Genomic DNA, 17,678 nt, shown 5'->3' with positions numbered 1-17,678 from the left:
AATAAAATATGTTGAGATTTTAGGACAAACAGACAGACAGACAGACACAGGTGTGTCCTTACAGGAGAATGCTGATATAAAGTACTAGTAGTGTGTATTAATTCTAAAGATAGTAGAGTTGAATAGAGTTTTAAATTATAATTTTAATATAGATCAATCAAAAAAGTATTGGCAAAACAAGAAATGTGTTAACTTTTTATTGCAAATGAAAAGAATCTAGTTAAAAAATGAAGAATTTCTCTTTCTTTTGTTTTTATAAAATCATGAACGAATCGATTGATCTTTTGAAAACCCTTTTTTAATAAAAAGTAAAGTAGCTTAAAAAAAAAGCTCTTTAAAATAAATTCACGCTATTAATATTTATCTAGTTTTTTTGACTTGAAAATGTGGTAATACCCTAACTTGCCATGGATACAGGGTATTGAATATTGGATAAGAGACAATAAACGATAGCAATGGCAATGATTGATTGATAGATAGACTGTTTGATTGGTTGGTTGATTGGTTGGTTGATTGATTGGTGGATTGGTTGATAGATGGATCCTGTTATGCGCCACCTCCTTACACATTCTCCGGCTCGGGCAACTTCCGCTCACAGCAATGACAGACGAGCGCATTGAGTCGCTGACCAATTGCAGACCACACGGTCATCGACATGGATGATACCTCACAGCTGGAGTTATCCTGCTGCTGTAGGGCATCTGCCTCGCTTGCCCCATCTGCATCAGCATCAGCATCAGCATCGACATCGACATCGTTATCCATATCGACATCATCACAATCATTGATAATGGCCTCAGATTCATCGCGTAACGTTAGAAATGCCGCCTGATTGCAGAGCGAATTGTTGGTGGTGTTCGTCGTATCGGAGCTCCCCTGTTGTCAAATCTTTGGCACCGCCTCCGATGAGGAGACACTGGCCATGCCCAGCTCACAGCTCAAACTGGGTGGCATCAATGCAATTGCACCGCCAGCAGCATCAGCACCACCAGCACCACTTGCAACATTGACGCTACCTTCAGTGGCAACATTGCCAATGCGTATTCGAATTGTCGATAGTTCACCGACCATGCCACTGCTGCTGTGCAACGTGTTGTTGCTGTTGTTGCTGTTGTTGGTGTTGCTGTTGCTAATGTTGCTGTTGTTGCTCATGTTGCTGTTGTTGTGGTCGTCGTGACGCGATGATTTGCGACTGCTGCTGTCGCCGGATGAGTAGCGTGTGGCAGCATGACGACTGCACGGCACATCCAAGCTGTACGCCCGATGCCTGGCCACGCCCCCCATGCTGGGCACGCCCGCCTGATGGCCAACGAGCTGATGTCCCGGCGATGGCATGCTATTCGAAATGGTGCAACATGTGCCCTGCGACTGCTGCAACTTGCTGCTGTCCACGTTGGTGTCGCCAACGCCACCGCCACCGCCACCTTCGCCGCCACCGGCTGTGCCAACAACGCCACCTGCTCCTGCACCATTGGCTGTTGAGTTGTTGTTGCCACGTGCGGCACAGGGACTGCTGCGTGTGCTGCCAAAGCGTTTGTTGCCCTTGTCAAAGCTGAAGCTAAAATAGTCCGAGAACTGACGCAGTCGTGATTTCCATGAGCTGCTGCTGCTGCCACTTGGCTGCTGCTGCTGCTGCTGCTGTTGCTGTTGCACGGCGGCAGCAATACGACTGCTGCTCGTGCCACCGCTGCTGCTGCGTGCGCTGCCATTGCTCGCCCGTGGCAATGTGGGCGATATGTTGCCATTGGATGTGGCGGCAGCAGCCGTAGCAGCAACAGTTGCCGCCGCAGTTGCACTTGCAACACTGGCAACCACAACGGGCAACAGCTTCTCGACATCGACATCGACATTGACATCGCCCGTTGCCTGCTGCAATTGCAATTGCAACTGCAACTGTTGTCCGTGCTGCCGTGTTGCCAACTGACTGTGCGGCTGCTGGACAACAGGTGGCGCTTGCGCCAGACTGCTCATATTCATATTCATGTTCATGAGATCCTCGTTGGCCCGTCCAGTGTGTGCCGCTTGATTCGAGGACTCGATGCCACTGCGATGGTGGCGATTGTGGCCATAGAAAACATTGCTGTCCGAGATGACCTGCGGCAAGCCATCCGATAAGCGACGATTACTGGTGCTATACTGATCCAGGCTAACGGCCCGATTGCTGCCAAAGTGACAACGATTGCTGTGATAGCCATGGATGTTGCCATACGAGTTGCGCATGCGTTGACCTCCACCGCTGCTGCACAGCTCCCCGATCATCGAGGGACGCTTCTCCCGTGACGATTTGCGGGATGTCGAGTGCGAGGATTTGCTGCGATTGCTGCAACCCTCCGTGTCCACCTTGAACTTGGATGTCTTCTCAGCCACCTGGAGCATTATGATGAGAAATACGAAAGACATTAGCTTTGCAAATTGTTGCACTTACAGATGGGTATCGATTGCTTATATTGTATCAATACAGAGAAACGATTTTGTTAAAATAACTACTCAGACGATCCACGATCTTAAGTACAATATATCGGAAAATACTCTACACTAGTCAAAAGTGTTGTCCTTCGCTAAAAAAAAGCACCATTAAAATTCTCTAAGAAAAACCCAGCAAACTTATTATACTCAAATTTAATCATTTTAAATCATATTTTTTAAGTATATTGGAGTGAACTTAAAATAAAATCGAAGTCTAGTTAAATTCTGGAAATGTGACTGCTATTCGTTGCAGCAATCAATGCAAATCGGTACAGCTTGTGCTTGTGCGACTTCTTGGCGCCGGTTATCAAAAATATTGCAGAAAGTGCCCACCGCTGTTCCGTCTGGTACTCAGGAAAATAAACATCATTCAAAAATTCAAGTTTAAAAATTCATGATTAGAGCATGTATTTTTGTACCCGTTATTTAAAAAATAACTAAAAGGGTATATTGCGTTCGTTGGAATGTATGTAACAGGGAGAAGGAGGCATATCCTACCCCATAAAGTATATATATTCTTGATCAGCATCAACAGCCGAGTCGATATAGCCATGTCCGTCCGTGTGAGCGCCTAGATCTCAGAGACTATAAGAGATAGAAATACCAACTTTGGCACACAGATTTCTGTAGACCCCACGCAGATCGCGAAAAACCACCACACCTATAGTTTTTAAGATAATACAGTTTTATGGTAAATAACGTTATCTATTAATATTATCTTTAAGCTCACTTAACCCCAGCAAGATCGGACAAGTAGAACGGGAGTAATAGCTAACCAAAGTTATAATATATATATGTTATTTCAATACAATCACCTAAAAGTATGCTGTAGTTTTTATAAAGTAGTAATTTCTTTAAAGTACTTTTATGTATATTGAAATAAGTAACGGGTATCCTATGGTCGGGATCTCGACTATAGCCTTTCCCACTTGATTAAGTATGTATTCCGGATATTACAAAAAATCAAAGAGACTAAAAAAAATCTTACAAAACCCTGAAAATCTAAAACTTGCTGCTTGAAGAAAAAGTTGAATTAGGTGCTTTGTGCTTGGTTTAAGAAAATTCGGGGTAACCCTAAACATTGGATTGATATTCGGAACTCCGATTTTTTTTGCTGTGTAAAGTACACTCCTCTGATGTGAATATCGATACAATCTGGTCGATACCCATCTCTAGTAAGTAAGCTGTTGCAATTTCAACTTACATCCACCTCGGTGGCCGTCTCAGAGTCTCCGCTCTCGCTGCCCTCGGGCAGATCGTGCAACTCGGCGGCCATGCCACCGGGCTCATCCACGGATGTGCGAGATGCGGATTTCTGTGATGGCATGCTACGTCGCGATTTCGAACTTATGCCGGAGCCGGAGCGTGGCATTTGTGGTGAGCTGCTGCCCGTTGTGGCAGCTGAGCCTTGGACATTTCCAGAAGTGTTGCCACCAGTAGCAGTTGTACCTCCACCCTGTGACTGGCCCTGTTTGTCCATCAACAATTTGTCGCTACTGTTGCCCGGTGTGCTGACCATGGCCGCATTCGAGTCCATGTTGCCGCTGTTGCTGTCCGAAGTGGCCGATGTTGCAGATGTGTTGCTATCTGCAACAGATTTGCGCGTCTTTGTCTGTGCATCGTTCAGGCGCCTAATAAATAAATCAGATACTCTACTATTTAATACACACAAATAAAATGGCTCTAGTCAAATGTGCTGGACAGTCAGATACTCAGTACCCATTTACTGTTCAAATATTAATAAATATACAAAAGTAACATTTTATAAATTATATAAAAGAAATAACGAAAAGAGAAAATAAAGCTTTCATTGAAATCAGTGTTAAATAAAATGATGGCAATAAAAATTACAAACTTAATTTCAAGCTATAGCTATCTTCCACTCTTTGGGTATCGCAAATAAAAACTATATATTTTGTAATAAAAAATATAAAAAATAAAATAATTGTTTTATTTTTATTAGTAACTCGACAAAAATTATTGTTTTTTAAATAAAAAAAATAATTTTTATAATTTGAAGTGAAAATAAATACTAAAAAACTAAGAATGCAAAAGAACCTATATTAAATAATTGTTGTTTTAATGTTGTGATTTAATTGCAATCAATCTTGTATTTTATATATTATATTAAAAGTTCCAGCACACGTTATATTATAATGATTTTAAATAGAAACAAAAATGTAGTTATTATTGCATGATTTTGTATTTAGATAAAAAATTTGAGTTAGAACATGTATACTGTTTAGGATATCATATGCAGAAGCAGAATATATCGGACTAGTTAATTTAAACAGATGCTTATTTTTCTGGTTGTATTTTTGCTGAACTTTATTCGTGTTTGCGATTCCTGATAGACTGCTTAGCTGCACTTACCTGTAGTACTCGAGGGCAATGCGCACGGGGATGATGATGAGCTCGGTCAATTCGGGCACCAGTTCGCCCAGCGCCTCGAAAAGTGGCAATAGGACGAGGCCAATGAATCGCACCTGTGAGCCGGGCTTGCTAACCTTATCCGGATCCATAAATGGCGTCACTGGCAACCCCTCGGACTTCTCCGCAGCACTCTGGGCAAAGAACTCCTGCAACAGACGATCCAGCCAGGGCTCAGCCACGTCCATGGGCCTGGCCTCGTTCGATATGTCCGCCACCTTGATGAGTATCATGCAGAGCTGTAAACGATATAACATTGAAATGTTGCCCCTCTACACATTCACTTTCACTTTCTCTTACCAGATTAATATGCGCACGATTGTTGTAATCGAAGATGGGCGTTATCTCAATGAACTGCGTTAAGATCTCATTATGGCGCGCCATGTCGGTGGCCAGGATGCAACGGATGATGCCCTCCCGAATGGTGCTGCAATTCAAACGAACCAAAAAAAAAAAAAATAATGAATAAGCCCACACACATTTTGGAGTACAAACATTAATACTATGAGGAGTGAGCTATATGTTTATAGAATAGGTTAAGTTTCTCGTGCATTTATTAACTTATCCCTCAAATTCACGTCAAAAATTCCTCTTTTTGTGCTTAATTGTTTGTAGAAGTTTTTAATTGCCATTTTGAATACATTAAGAGCAATCATGTCATTAAAAATGTTTGGTAATGATAGTCAAATGATTTAATTTGTCAAACTAACATTTAGCCAAATAAATTTGAAACAAATCTCAAAACACAATTCAGGAAATTGATTTACAACTTAACTACAAATAAGTGTGTTTACTTTCAATAAATATCTAATTTAAAATGAGAATCACGAAAGCAATACGTCGAATTATTCAATTTGTTGACGTTTAGTTAAGTTCCCAGTTTTTCTATTCTATTCAATACTTTAAAATCTATATTCAACCATAACATTTAGCCACAGACAAATTTTCCGAGTGATAAAACATATTGCTGAGAAAGTAAAGAAAAGAATAGAAGAAAGGAAAAGAGAAGGAAAATGCGGCAAATGCCGTTAAAGAGGCCATAACGCAGTGCATATTGTGCACATTGCGTATACGCCAAGTGTGCTGTGTGTTGTTTACCGATGTTTTGGCTCACGTGCAACTTGAGACGGCTGCTAAACAGTAAAAGTGCAAATATATTTTGACAGAGCGGATGAGAAAGGTAGATAGAAAGAAATAAAAGTGGCGAGAGCGAGAGCGAGAGAGAGAGAGAGAGAGACAAAGTAGCATGCGACGCGTAAATATTAAATTGCATTTCGGTTTTATTTTTATTTCAAAGAAAATGAAAAATGTGAAAAAGTCGCGTCATATAGAAGCAGAAAATTGAATTTTTCGTGTCAAGTAGCATTGACGTTGCACAGACAGCACAGTCAACAGCTGCAGCAGCAGCTAGTCTCCTTCTGACTGGGAACTGGAGAAGGAAGAAGAAGATGAGCTGAAGGAGGGTATAGAATATATGCTAGGGAAGGACTTGAGTCAGTGCATTGGAAACTCAACACCTGCCACGTTTATACTGCAAATAGAGCGCAGCATTTTATGCACTCGACTTGGCAACGAATTGAGTTTTTCATTTTGTGATTTTTCCTTATGATAATTATGCTGGCATTAGGAAAACCTACGCACAATAAGACAGACAGGGCAATATAAGACAAGGACAGAGCACGGGTACTGACTAGATGAGAAGAGAGAGAGAGAGAGAGAGATAACAAGTGAAACAAGGTCGGTTGCTTGGTGGTATCACTTTGTGTGTCGTTAATCGAATTTCGCACAAAAGAAAATTTCAAATTTCAAATTGCACATTTTGTAATCCTCTTTGCGACTATTACAACTGCATGTCTCTGTATTTATGTGTTTCCTTGGAAAAACTCTCTCTATTGTATTCCCGCTCAACCTTGCATGCATTTCCATGCACTGAAAATACATTGAAGATGTGCGAATCGAAACCAACAGACGGACAGACGGACAGACAAACAGACGAGCAGAGGAAGAAAGGAAGAGAGCGAAGAAGAAGAGGCACATCCTTAGCTACAGGGCTACAAAGCTATTATATTTCCTGTGGCGAGTCTTCAACTATTTTGTCTTCGTCTCTCACGTTTATACTTAAATTTTATTTTTTTAAATAGCCTAAGTTTCAATTGGGTTAACAATTTAGTTCTTTTAACGGATATTATTTGCATCAAAGCAAGAAAACTTGCACATTTTGTAGTCGCATTATTTTGGCCTAATATAGCTGAAGATTTGACTAACTTCTTCTCAAACCGGTGAGCATGTTGTAAGCCTTAAAAATGGTTCACTGCATATTTTCAGTATATCTTTGTAATGTTGTTTATATTTTTTTGGTTGCCTTGGTACTTATTTGAAATTTTTTTAGAATTTTATCATACTATTTGTTTAAAATTTAAAAAATAGCAAGAGGTATATTTATTATAATTTTAAAATATATACATGTAGTAATTGTGAAAATTGCTTCGAAACTTTTATTTAGATAAAAAAAAAATTTAAAAGTAAATTGTTTATCCTGCTTAGGTCATCTCATCGAAATTTTTTCTTACTCCTCTAGGCTACTATATGGTATATGTTTTCCAGGTTACGTTTTTTAAAGCTCTCAATTCTTATGTGCATTTAATGCTTTTGGTATTATAATTTAATTTTATTTAAGAAATTTAATTCAAAAATATATTTATTTTTTTTTATTAAAAAGATACTTTACTAATTGTTTGTGTTGGGAAAATGTTCAAAGAAAGTTTTTCAGTTCGCATTGAATGTGCTGCAGTTCCAGGAACTAAACTGAATCGGATTATTTCATGCTTCAGTTTCAGTTTCAGTTATAAACAATAAAAATAGATTTTCAAACAATCTCATGTAAAAATTCATCAGAATACTTAGTTCACAGGGGCAAATTTAGTGTTTACATATATAATTCTGTGAAACGAGTTTATTTATGGAACAAAATTGTTTATTTGCCTGATGCAACTTAAGTTATTATAGTCTAATATACTCTATACTTGAAACTCTTCCATTGTACCTATGCTTAGAATATTTATGATATTGACAAAGCTCGGACACGAGGAATTATAAGCTGCAAGGATTTGCACTTCTACTATGCATACTTCTGACCATGGAAACTGAGAAGCTGAAGGAAAATAGTGTTTTGTCATTTGAATTGGGGATTAATTATTGTGGGCGATTAATGCTCGAGTAGTTGAGAGGATTTGTAAAAGATTTGCATGGTATTTATATCTCTGCATGTGTGTGTTTGTGTGTGTGTGTGTGTGTGTGTGTGTGTGTGTGTGTGTGTGTGTGTGTGTGTGTGTGTGTGTGTGTGTGTGTGTGTGTGTGTGTGTGTGTGTGTGTGTGTGTGTGTGTGTGTGTGTGTGTGTGTGTGTGTGTGTGTGTGTGTGTGTGTGTGTGTGTGTACGTAGTGGTGTGTTCATAAAGCTCACAAAGGCATGCAACAGTTTTTATCCCTTCAATTGAAGCGCAGCAAGTAACGAGCCAAAGTAATTGCCAGCAAGTGCTGCAAAAGGGGTGGAGGGAGAGAGGGGGTATTTAGCATCAGCTGCAGCTGCAGCAAATTGTTGCAGGTCGCAATCTGCGACATGTGGCATCCGCTTATGTTGCCATAACAATACTGCGTCAAAAATACACGTATGTTAAGCTGACTCCGCTTCCACGTTCGTCCATGAAAAATATTACTCTACTTTACCCATTTTTTATGCCCTCTAAAGGCAAAGGATCACAAACCAAAATTTGAGAAACTAGTTACTTTAAATAAAAGAAAATATCTTGATTGTAAGCTGGTGTTTTATTTCAGATATTCTTGAGGATAATATTTTTAAAGCCGTATATTTTTTTATCAGTGCTTTTAACTTTGCCCCATTGTTGAAATTTATATATTTTTTACACACACAGCTGATTCACGTTTTTCTTTCGAAAAATGAACTTTAAGCCAACTGTAAAATGATAAGTTGATAAATTGTTGCATGCTTCAAAGCTTGTGCCTAATTATGAGCAAATAATTTGCCACAGCAACCGAAGAGTCAGCTGATGTAATTCATCATTAGAAATCTGTTAATTTTTAATTTCAAGTTTGCATTTTAAAGTCAAATATTTCCCTCTTCTTCCATTGCCGACTTCCTGCAAATATTTCATTACTTTATGGACTGAATTTCGATTGAAATTAAGCGTCATCTTCGGTGCGCTGAATTGAACTAATTTGCCTGGCATTTCATTTCAGTTTTGATTATAATGAAATACCAGCATTTTTCAGCTTAATTATCGCATAATTTGTTGGTCTCTCTCTCGCTCTCTATGGCTCTATCTCTATCCGTCTCTGTCGGAGTCCAAAACATTGCCCATTGACAGTTTCATTTGCATTTGGTATTCGGACAGCGTTTGGTCTTATTTGGCAGCTTCATTTTTGGGGTCACTTGAGAGTCGCGTTAATTGTTTGACACCTGTTCAACGGCAGGTTTTCCATTTCAATGAATTTCCATGGCAGCTGCTGAAAGAGTTGCAGCTGCAATGATTTTCCTTCAGTTAATTCAGGCTGGTGTGCTTTAAAATTTGGTCACAAAACTGTTCAACTAACTGGATCTTTGCTGTAACTTTACTGGTTCACAACTAGTTAAAAAATGGTTCGCAATTAGTTTACAAATTGTTTAGCTACTTAGATATACTATTATTATTTTCATAATGTTTATACATATTTGATATTTGCTATGCTTTAAGTTGCAAAAAATACTTTTGGGTTTTCGATTTCTGGATCTTTATGAGCTATAGAAGGTTCTTGTATATGACATATAAATATAAAATAAGAGGTCACACTTAAAAATAACTATTTTCCTTATTTACTTTTAAATAAATATTATGCAAGCTGCGTTAAATACCCTGTAGTACTAACATGTAGACCATCTTTTATTTTTGTTTATAAATATATGAAACATACATTGCAAAAAAAAATGAAAGGATTTGATAAAGTTAAAATATTAGTTGTCAAATCTACCTTCAAAATTATACTACTTATATTGTCTTCCGTCTACAAGATATACCCATTAAATATTATTAACATCCCGAAACTTATAAAGTGTATAAATTTTTGTTTATAATTAAGATAGACATAGTCAATTCAGTTGTTGATACAAGCTCGTCAATCTCAGAGATACGTATTCTTTTGAACGTCATCAAAAGCTCAGTCGTTGAGTCAGTAAATCTAGAACTTAGTTGAGGAGTATATTTAAACCCCAATTTGATAGAAAATTTAAAAAAAATAAATAACATATATATCTTCATATATTTAACGAAAGTAATAATTCTTAACTGGCTTGAATTCATTCTGTAAATATTTTGCATATTGAGTTGGTGAATTTAAGTCTGATTAAATATATTTTTTATATGCTTAGCCTAAGTTCAACGTAAAAAATACACTTTATGCAATCCTATAAAATTGAAAGTGAAAATCGTAACATGCCTGCTTGTATTAACATTAATAGTTATGTGATTTCAACGAGCATCTGCTGGATTTTTTCAGCTTTCAAGCACTCGTGATTAAAGGTTTTCCCCCATGCCATCTCTGAATTTGATTTCGAATTTGTTGCTCTAATGTAAACTTTGGCTTTCAATTTGATTAAAAGCGCTGCGGGAGAAGTGAAAGGTGAGAGATGTATTGAGGGGAGAGAGCCGAAGACGAAGATGTGTAGCTAATTTGGTTTAACATGGCGTATAAGTAATGATTAATTGATTACACGTGGGCTCCCTGCCATTTACTCTCTCTCTCTCTCTCTCTTTTTCTTTTCCCCTCTAATTTCCTCCACTCTATATCTTTGTCTCTGTCTCTGGCTTTTATTTAATTGCAAATTACTTTTCGCTGTCCTTGGTTGTGGCTCCGTTTGTAGGCCTAATCACTTGTGTCAATGCCTAAGTAAAATACTTGTAATAAAAACAAACTTGTACAATGTACATGTCTTGGTTTTGCTCTCGTTTCGAGCAACCCTCGCAGCTGAGCTATCAGCGCATTGGCATTGCATAAACCTCAATGTCAGAGCTTATCAAAACAAAAAAAAAAAAAAAATGAAATAAGCTTTCGAGTGTCGAGCTTATCAATTGCTTGTTGTGAACACAGCTTAGTAGAAAATTGAAAGCAAAGAGCAAAGACGCAAATGTTGATTTACAGCATGCTGTGTGGCATGCAACATACGTGTACGTGCACGTGCATCGGGCTGCTGTTGTTCTTGTTGTTGCTGCTCGGCTGCAATGGCGGCATCTTTGGTTGGCCGCTGCAACCGGAGCCACACGAGGATGCAATGGATGTGAGTAAATCAGCGTGCGAGAATTTCCATGAGCATGCCTGTGGCAACTGGCACGCCCCCTACCGACTGCGCGCCCTCGGCGCCCATGATATGCGCTCCAAGTTGCGGGCGCTGAACAAGCAGCTGCTTGTCCGACACTTTGAGCAGCACGATGAGCAGCAGGATGGCGGGGAACAGCAATTGTTTTCATTCTATGGCAGCTGCATGAGCAGCCGTCAATCGTTGCACGTTTACATGGACGCAGTGCAGCAAGTGCTGCCGGATTGGCCGCTCCTCAACAATGCCACACAGTTCGATTGGCCGCGCGGCAATGCGGCGGTGCGTCGCTTTGGCGCCCAGGGATTGTGGCGCCTACTCGTCCAATCCAATTGGCAGGCGGCCGAGCAGCGTATCTTCTATCTGCTGTCGCCCAGCTTCGAGCTGCTTGGCACGAGTGCGGAGAGCGAGTTTCTCTATCAGCGCTATCTGAAGTATCTGCTGCTCGAGTTGGGGTTGCGGGTGCGACGGGCCGCCATGTTGGCGGATCAGCTGGTCGAGTTTGAGCAGCAGCTGCGCCGATTGATGCCGGCCAGTGGCCAGACGCTGGTGTTGCATGCCCCGCAGACGTTGCAACAGCTGGCCGAACAGTTGCCGCAGCTGCAGTTGCTCGACTATTTTCAGTTGCTGCTCGGCGATGATTATACGCCACAATTGTTGCTTGTGGCCGACACCGAGTACCTGCAACGCTTGCAACGTGTGCTCAGTGCAGCGGACTCGATGATTCTGTCCAGCTGGTTGTTGTTGCAATTGCCGGCCCACTTTGAGTTGCATCTGCATGAGGATGCCACGTTGTCGGCGCAACGTGAGCATTGCTTGCAACAGCTGAATCGTTTGTTGCCACAACAATTGGCGCAACTGCAGCTGCGTCTGTTGCATGGCAGCGATGCGGCAGCAGCCGCATTTCTAAGTCGCACACAGGTCGAGTTGCAGCAACTGTTCGACTCGTTGAAGTTGCAATTCGAGCGTCTGATCAATGCCACGCCCATATTCGAACAGGATGCGGCAACACAAACGTTGGCGTTGCAAAAGCTGCGAGCGATGCGTCTGCTGTTGCCACAGCAGCAACAGCAGCAACAGCTGTTGCCGCCACAACAACAAGCACAACAACAGGGGCAACAACAACTGCAGAGCGATGTCTACGATGCTAAATTGTTGCGTCTGTCGCAAGCTCAGGCAACGTTGCAATTCCGCGCGGCCTTGGAGTGCCTGCAGCTGCCTTGTGTCGCCTCAACCGGAGGCGCCTCTTCGGAGCATTCGTTGGGTCCGTTGGATGTCAACGTTTACTACCGACTCAAGTTGAATGCCATTGAGCTGCCGTTGGGTCTGCTGCGTGAGCCACTGCTTGCCACCAATTCCAACTCCAATTCCAATTGTGGCAGCAATGCTGACTGCAGTGCAACGTTGCAACAGTCACAGCTGGCACGTCTGCACGGCGGATTGGGCTATATGCTGGCACACGAGATGATGCACGGCTTTGACTACGATGGCATCAACTATGATGCCACGGGGCATGTGGCAGGCGGACAGTGGCCGGCGAGGGCCATCATCAGATACGGTTTGCGGGCCGGCTGCTATTTGGGTGCGAGATACAGCAACGCGACCTTGACTATCAACGAGAACATTGCGGACAGCGAGGGATTACGCTTGGCCTTTGAGGCGTATCGGCAGCAGTTGCAGTCGCAACAGACATTGCAACAGACATTGCCACCACAATCGGATCATTCCTCAATGCGCAGCTTCTTTGTGGCATTTGCGCAAAACTGGTGTGGACATGCGGCAGCGCTCTCTAGCGGCACGCAGCAGCAACACGCCTCGCATTGGGAGCGTGTCAACAATGTTTTGGGCAACTTTCCGGAATTTGCCGACACCTTTGACTGCAAAGCTGGCAGCTTGATGCATCCGCCCAACAAGTGCCGCATTTGGTGAGGCTGCCACATGTGGCAGACACAGCAGAGCAACTGTGCAACTGTGTGAAGCTGCTTAAGTGATCATGTACAATACTAAGATTAAAGTGTTTGCGAATCGAACGGCTAAACTAAATTCAATTTCAATGCATTTCCATTACAGCTGGGCAAAGGTGTGCCACATATTGTGGCAAGTTTCGAGTGCAATACACACTTGACCACTGCAGAGATTTCTCTTATGTGGCGAGCAAGCTTAATACTGACTTATGACAACAATGAGCTTACTCTCTGAATGATGAACTAAAGTCTTTGGGTCGATGTTTTAAAAAGGGTTTGCTTCAGGACAAAAATAATAGCTTAAATTGCATTTAAAGCTTTGAATTATCGAAAAACACAAGTCAAATCGAATATTGATGAAACACTTATTTAAATTTTATTTAAATAATAAAATTAAATTAAAACTAAAAAATTAAACTTAAAAAATTAAAAATAAAATTCCGATAAAGTTATGACAGTTTGGATCTAGCAACTTTACAAGTCAATATTTTTATACAAATTGGCAGGATTTTTTACAAAACCATGAAACGCTAATTTCGATAAAAGAAGTGAATTAAAAGTTTTAAGTTCTAAAATTAAAATTTATAAAAGTAATTACTGTTTCAGTTCCGTTTCTAAAAAGGAAACGGTTGGATTCGGTTAACGGTTCCGGTCTGATTTCCTAAATAAAATAGTTTAAATTGGTTGGTTGGCGACCTTTCTAATTGTTAAATTCTTGAGACCTCGAGCCAGCTAATCTACTCAATTTAAAATAGTTTAAAATATATATTTTTTATTTTTGTGACTTGCTCAGTTTACAACACTTCTTACAACACTTTTCAGCTTTCGCATAGAAAAAAGTGAGACAGAATTAAATATTTTCTATAACGTGTTAATTGCAATAATTTACACAAAGCTAACTGCACAAAGCTGACATGGGGATTTCCAAATCCATTCACAAACAGAATTTTTAAGCGAAGTGAATTTAAAGATAGAACGTAATGCAAGCTGTCCACTGGAAATACTATATATCTATATGAGGGTTGGCAGATGTTATTATTTTGTTGAGTTATCGATTGAAAAATCGATCAGTTTTGTGTACTCTTCCTAGAATTTCCCACTCCTTCCCACAAAATTTCTTTATGAGAAAGGAGAAAATTAATTTGTAAAATGTCGAATTTTTAACATTTTTAAGTAAGTATGAAAAGAAACAATACATTTTGAATTAGTTACAAAAATGTTAAGAACATTTTTAAATAATTTTATCATATTTTTCATCATACCAGCTAGTGGAAACTTTCTATTGGTACATTAAATCGGAGAATTATTAAATTGTTGAATATGCAAAATAAAAATTTGTGTACACCTCATAATGTTTTTTATTCGATTCGCAAATTCACAGATATTTTAATTAACAATTAGACAACTTTCGTGTGTTGCTCGAATTCATGAAATAGTGTTAATATTTAAAGGAATTTTATGAAAAGCATTTGCAAATTAAGCTCAGTATTTTATAAAGACACATCTTTGTATCTTTGTATTTTGTATCTTTTCGGCATTTCTCAGATTGTTTACAAATGGCATTTTAATGTTTATGGATGACATGAAAAGCCAGAAAAACTGAAATATGCGACACAATCTGACAAGTCAGTTGTTGTCGTCTTCTGATTACTTAATGCATCATAGTAATAATAGCAATAACAACGATGCACACATGTGTGTGTGTGTGTGTTATGTATATGTGTATGATTAAATAAACAGAAAAGAGGCAAAGAGTATCGCTGGCAAGTTGTTGCCACTTTTGGTGGCAGCTACTATTGTTGCTGCTGCATAACATTTACGAGCATATTGTGCATGTGGCATTTCAGTCAAGTTTTGCCATCAAAAACTCCCAAAAGTATGCAGCAGTTTATGCACGCAAACTTGACAGCAAAACGACGTGAAGGCGCCCAAAGTGCGGCCTGAAAAGCAACAGGAAGAGGAAGAGCAGGAGGAAGAAGCAGGGGTGGGGGTAGGGGTAGGAGCCAATGGGCAGAAGTATGGTAAGTCTTTAGGGCATTGCCACACCACCAACAGCTGCCACTGTTGCTGCCACTGCTGCTGCCACTGTTGCTGCCACTGCTGCTGCCACTGTTGCTGCCACTGCTGCTGCTACTGATGATGATGTTGCATGGAATAATAATGACTATGAAGTTGTTAATGATGATGATGGCCTCGCTTTTCCCTGTCTTTCCCTGATTTTCTTCGTCTACGTGATGTGCGCAATTCAAAGTCAAAAACATTTTCCCCTCCTAATCCACTTAATTAATGTTTGTGGAATTTTTGCCGATGCCGTTGCAATGAATATTGCACAATTGCGCTTTATATTATAGCTATAAGCATAAGCATAATAATAGACCAGATTAAATACAACAGATGAAGAATCGATAAATAAATAAAGGAAACTAGAAACAGGCAACTGCAAAGAATCAGCTTAAGCTATAATATCTTTATATTGTTTATCATAAATAATGAGGCACTTGGAGTTTCAAAATTCGTTAGCTTAGTATACACAATATAACTTTCGGTTTGCATTTTAAATTAGGATAATTATAAGAAATCAACTCAAGAAAATTTCAGTATTCTATTTAAGCTCTAGATTAAATTATAAAACAAGTACAAAGCAAAGTAAAGAATTTTTTGAATTGCAATTAGTATAAGCTATTTAACTACAGTAGATTTTCTGGAATTTACTTAAAGACATTGCATTAGTTACAAAAATAACAAGATGATAAGATTTTATATATATAAGCAACTACTTGAATTTAAATTAAATCGTTTTCTGAAGAATAAATAAGCTCAAAACATATTTCCGTTGAAAATCAAGACAATCAGTTAAAGAAGCTCTATTTTATTTTAATTGAGGCACAATAAGATTTTTTTTCAATTTATTTTGGGGCATAATTTTATTTCATTTTGTGAAATAGGAGTCACAGATTAAGTCACGACATATTTTAGTTCTCCTTACATCTATATTGAGACGAATGAATAATTAAGCAATCTTTGGTTAAAGATAAATAGGGCATTATCTGTCGTAGACAGAAAGTAATTAATCTTATTTAAATTCAAAATACAAAATAACAATTAAATTGAATTATTTTAAAATAACAACTGTCAAGATACAAAATCTGATGTATAGTTAAGACTCGGAGTATTCAGACAATTTTTTAATCGCTTTAAGGATAGATTCAGGAGTAAATTTCAAGTTATAGTTTCATTACTTTGCTGTGTTGACAGTCTATAATTTAAATTATCGCAACTTTAAAACAAACTATTTTATAAATATTAAATGGTAACTGTTTTTGTTTTATATATGAGGAAGAAAATTGGAAATGTCTGTGTACATGTACATAGTAATATTTTAAGTAACCCAGAAAAACTCGTTGAGTGCAATTTGTGAGAATTCATTTGGCTTGTTATCTCCTAAAGTTGAACTTCTGTTCGGTTGTTTCTTATGTCCTGCCAGCTTGGCCAAGAGGATCCTGTTTAAAATTGAATAGAAATAACAAGGACAACGCTGTATTTCGAGTTTGGCTTTTGTTGTGTCTTCGCCATTTAAAGTTTTTAGACAACAAATCGATACACTTGAAGGAGCATGGCATGCAGTCGTGTGGCATGCGGCATGGCTTCAACGGTTGCAGCTGTTGGCCTGTTGCCTGTTAATTAGACCCGGCAGTGGTCCGACGTTTAATGCAACATCATTTTGTACGTGCCGCGCATAAAATACGAGCAGAGCGAAGCAAAACTTGGCAATTAAATGCTACGACCCAAAAGGCTCTCTCTTTCTCTCCCTCCTAACTGACCCAAATAGACCAGGCTTAAATAGCGCTGTCATTAAGAAAGGTGTTTGCTACTCACTTGAATGTGTCCCGGCTGAAGTTCTTGAATATATTGCACTCTGGATGCTCCAGCAGACGAAATGCAATTGAACAATGATGATTCTCCAACGGTGAGATGTCATTATATCTGTATCAATCATTAAATATATAGATTTCTATTTACATTTAAACTTATCAATTAATTTTGGCTTGATCTTACCTGAGCGCCAATTCGGTGCGTGCATTAATCTGATAGATATTGTTATAGCCTGGATGATCGAGGTCGTGGCAAATGCAGGACACGAGCAGGATGAGGCATTCCAGATCGCCCAGACGATTCAGTAAATTCGCTTGACGTGTTATAGCGTACATCTGCAATTTGTTAACAAATATTTCCATACATTTTGTATTTATTTACCTTAAATTTTACTTAAATTGATATTGACCTAACCTAAATACCTGAAGATCAAATATTCCTGTTTAATAAAGTTATATAGTAGGCTACGAAATGCCCTTCAACTTTTGTTCCCTTCTAGGATTATTTAATAAAAAAAAATCATATTTAAGTTGTATATTTTATTTGTGTCGATTGTATAATCATGTCTGTAAGTATCTATGAT

The 17,678-nt window shown here is 39.1% G+C and overlaps 2 protein-coding genes across 3 annotated transcripts in view; one reads left to right on the top strand and one right to left on the bottom strand.

Annotated features, from left to right (window-relative positions):
* Window positions 1-361: 361 nt before the first annotated feature.
* Window positions 362-17,678, bottom strand: part of LOC117794124 (high affinity cGMP-specific 3',5'-cyclic phosphodiesterase 9A) — a 58,190-nt gene continuing 40,873 nt past the window's right edge. For both annotated transcript variants that reach the window (XM_034634610.1, XM_034634611.1), the window contains 7 exons: window positions 17,279-17,430; window positions 17,099-17,206; window positions 5,197-5,323; window positions 4,840-5,135; window positions 3,671-4,097; window positions 748-2,367; window positions 362-709 (listed from right to left, as the gene is read on the bottom strand). In XM_034634610.1, coding sequence (XP_034490501.1) covers window positions 883-2,367; window positions 3,671-4,097; window positions 4,840-5,135; window positions 5,197-5,323; window positions 17,099-17,206; window positions 17,279-17,430 — 2,595 coding nt within the window. In that variant the 3' untranslated portion in view covers window positions 362-709; window positions 748-882. The remainder of the gene's footprint in view (window positions 710-747; window positions 2,368-3,670; window positions 4,098-4,839; window positions 5,136-5,196; window positions 5,324-17,098; window positions 17,207-17,278; window positions 17,431-17,678) is intronic.
* LOC117794125 (neprilysin-11) lies at window positions 11,119-13,306 on the top strand. Its single transcript, XM_034634612.1, has one exon. It carries the CDS (start codon window positions 11,217-11,219, stop codon window positions 13,185-13,187), a length of 1,971 nt encoding a protein of 656 aa, XP_034490503.1. The 5' UTR covers window positions 11,119-11,216; the 3' UTR covers window positions 13,188-13,306.

This window comes from Drosophila innubila, chromosome X (assembly GCF_004354385.1).
Source record: "Drosophila innubila isolate TH190305 chromosome X, UK_Dinn_1.0, whole genome shotgun sequence".
Classification (NCBI taxonomy): Eukaryota; Metazoa; Arthropoda; class Insecta; order Diptera; family Drosophilidae; genus Drosophila; species Drosophila innubila.
This window is presented reverse-complemented; position numbering and strand designations above follow the sequence as displayed.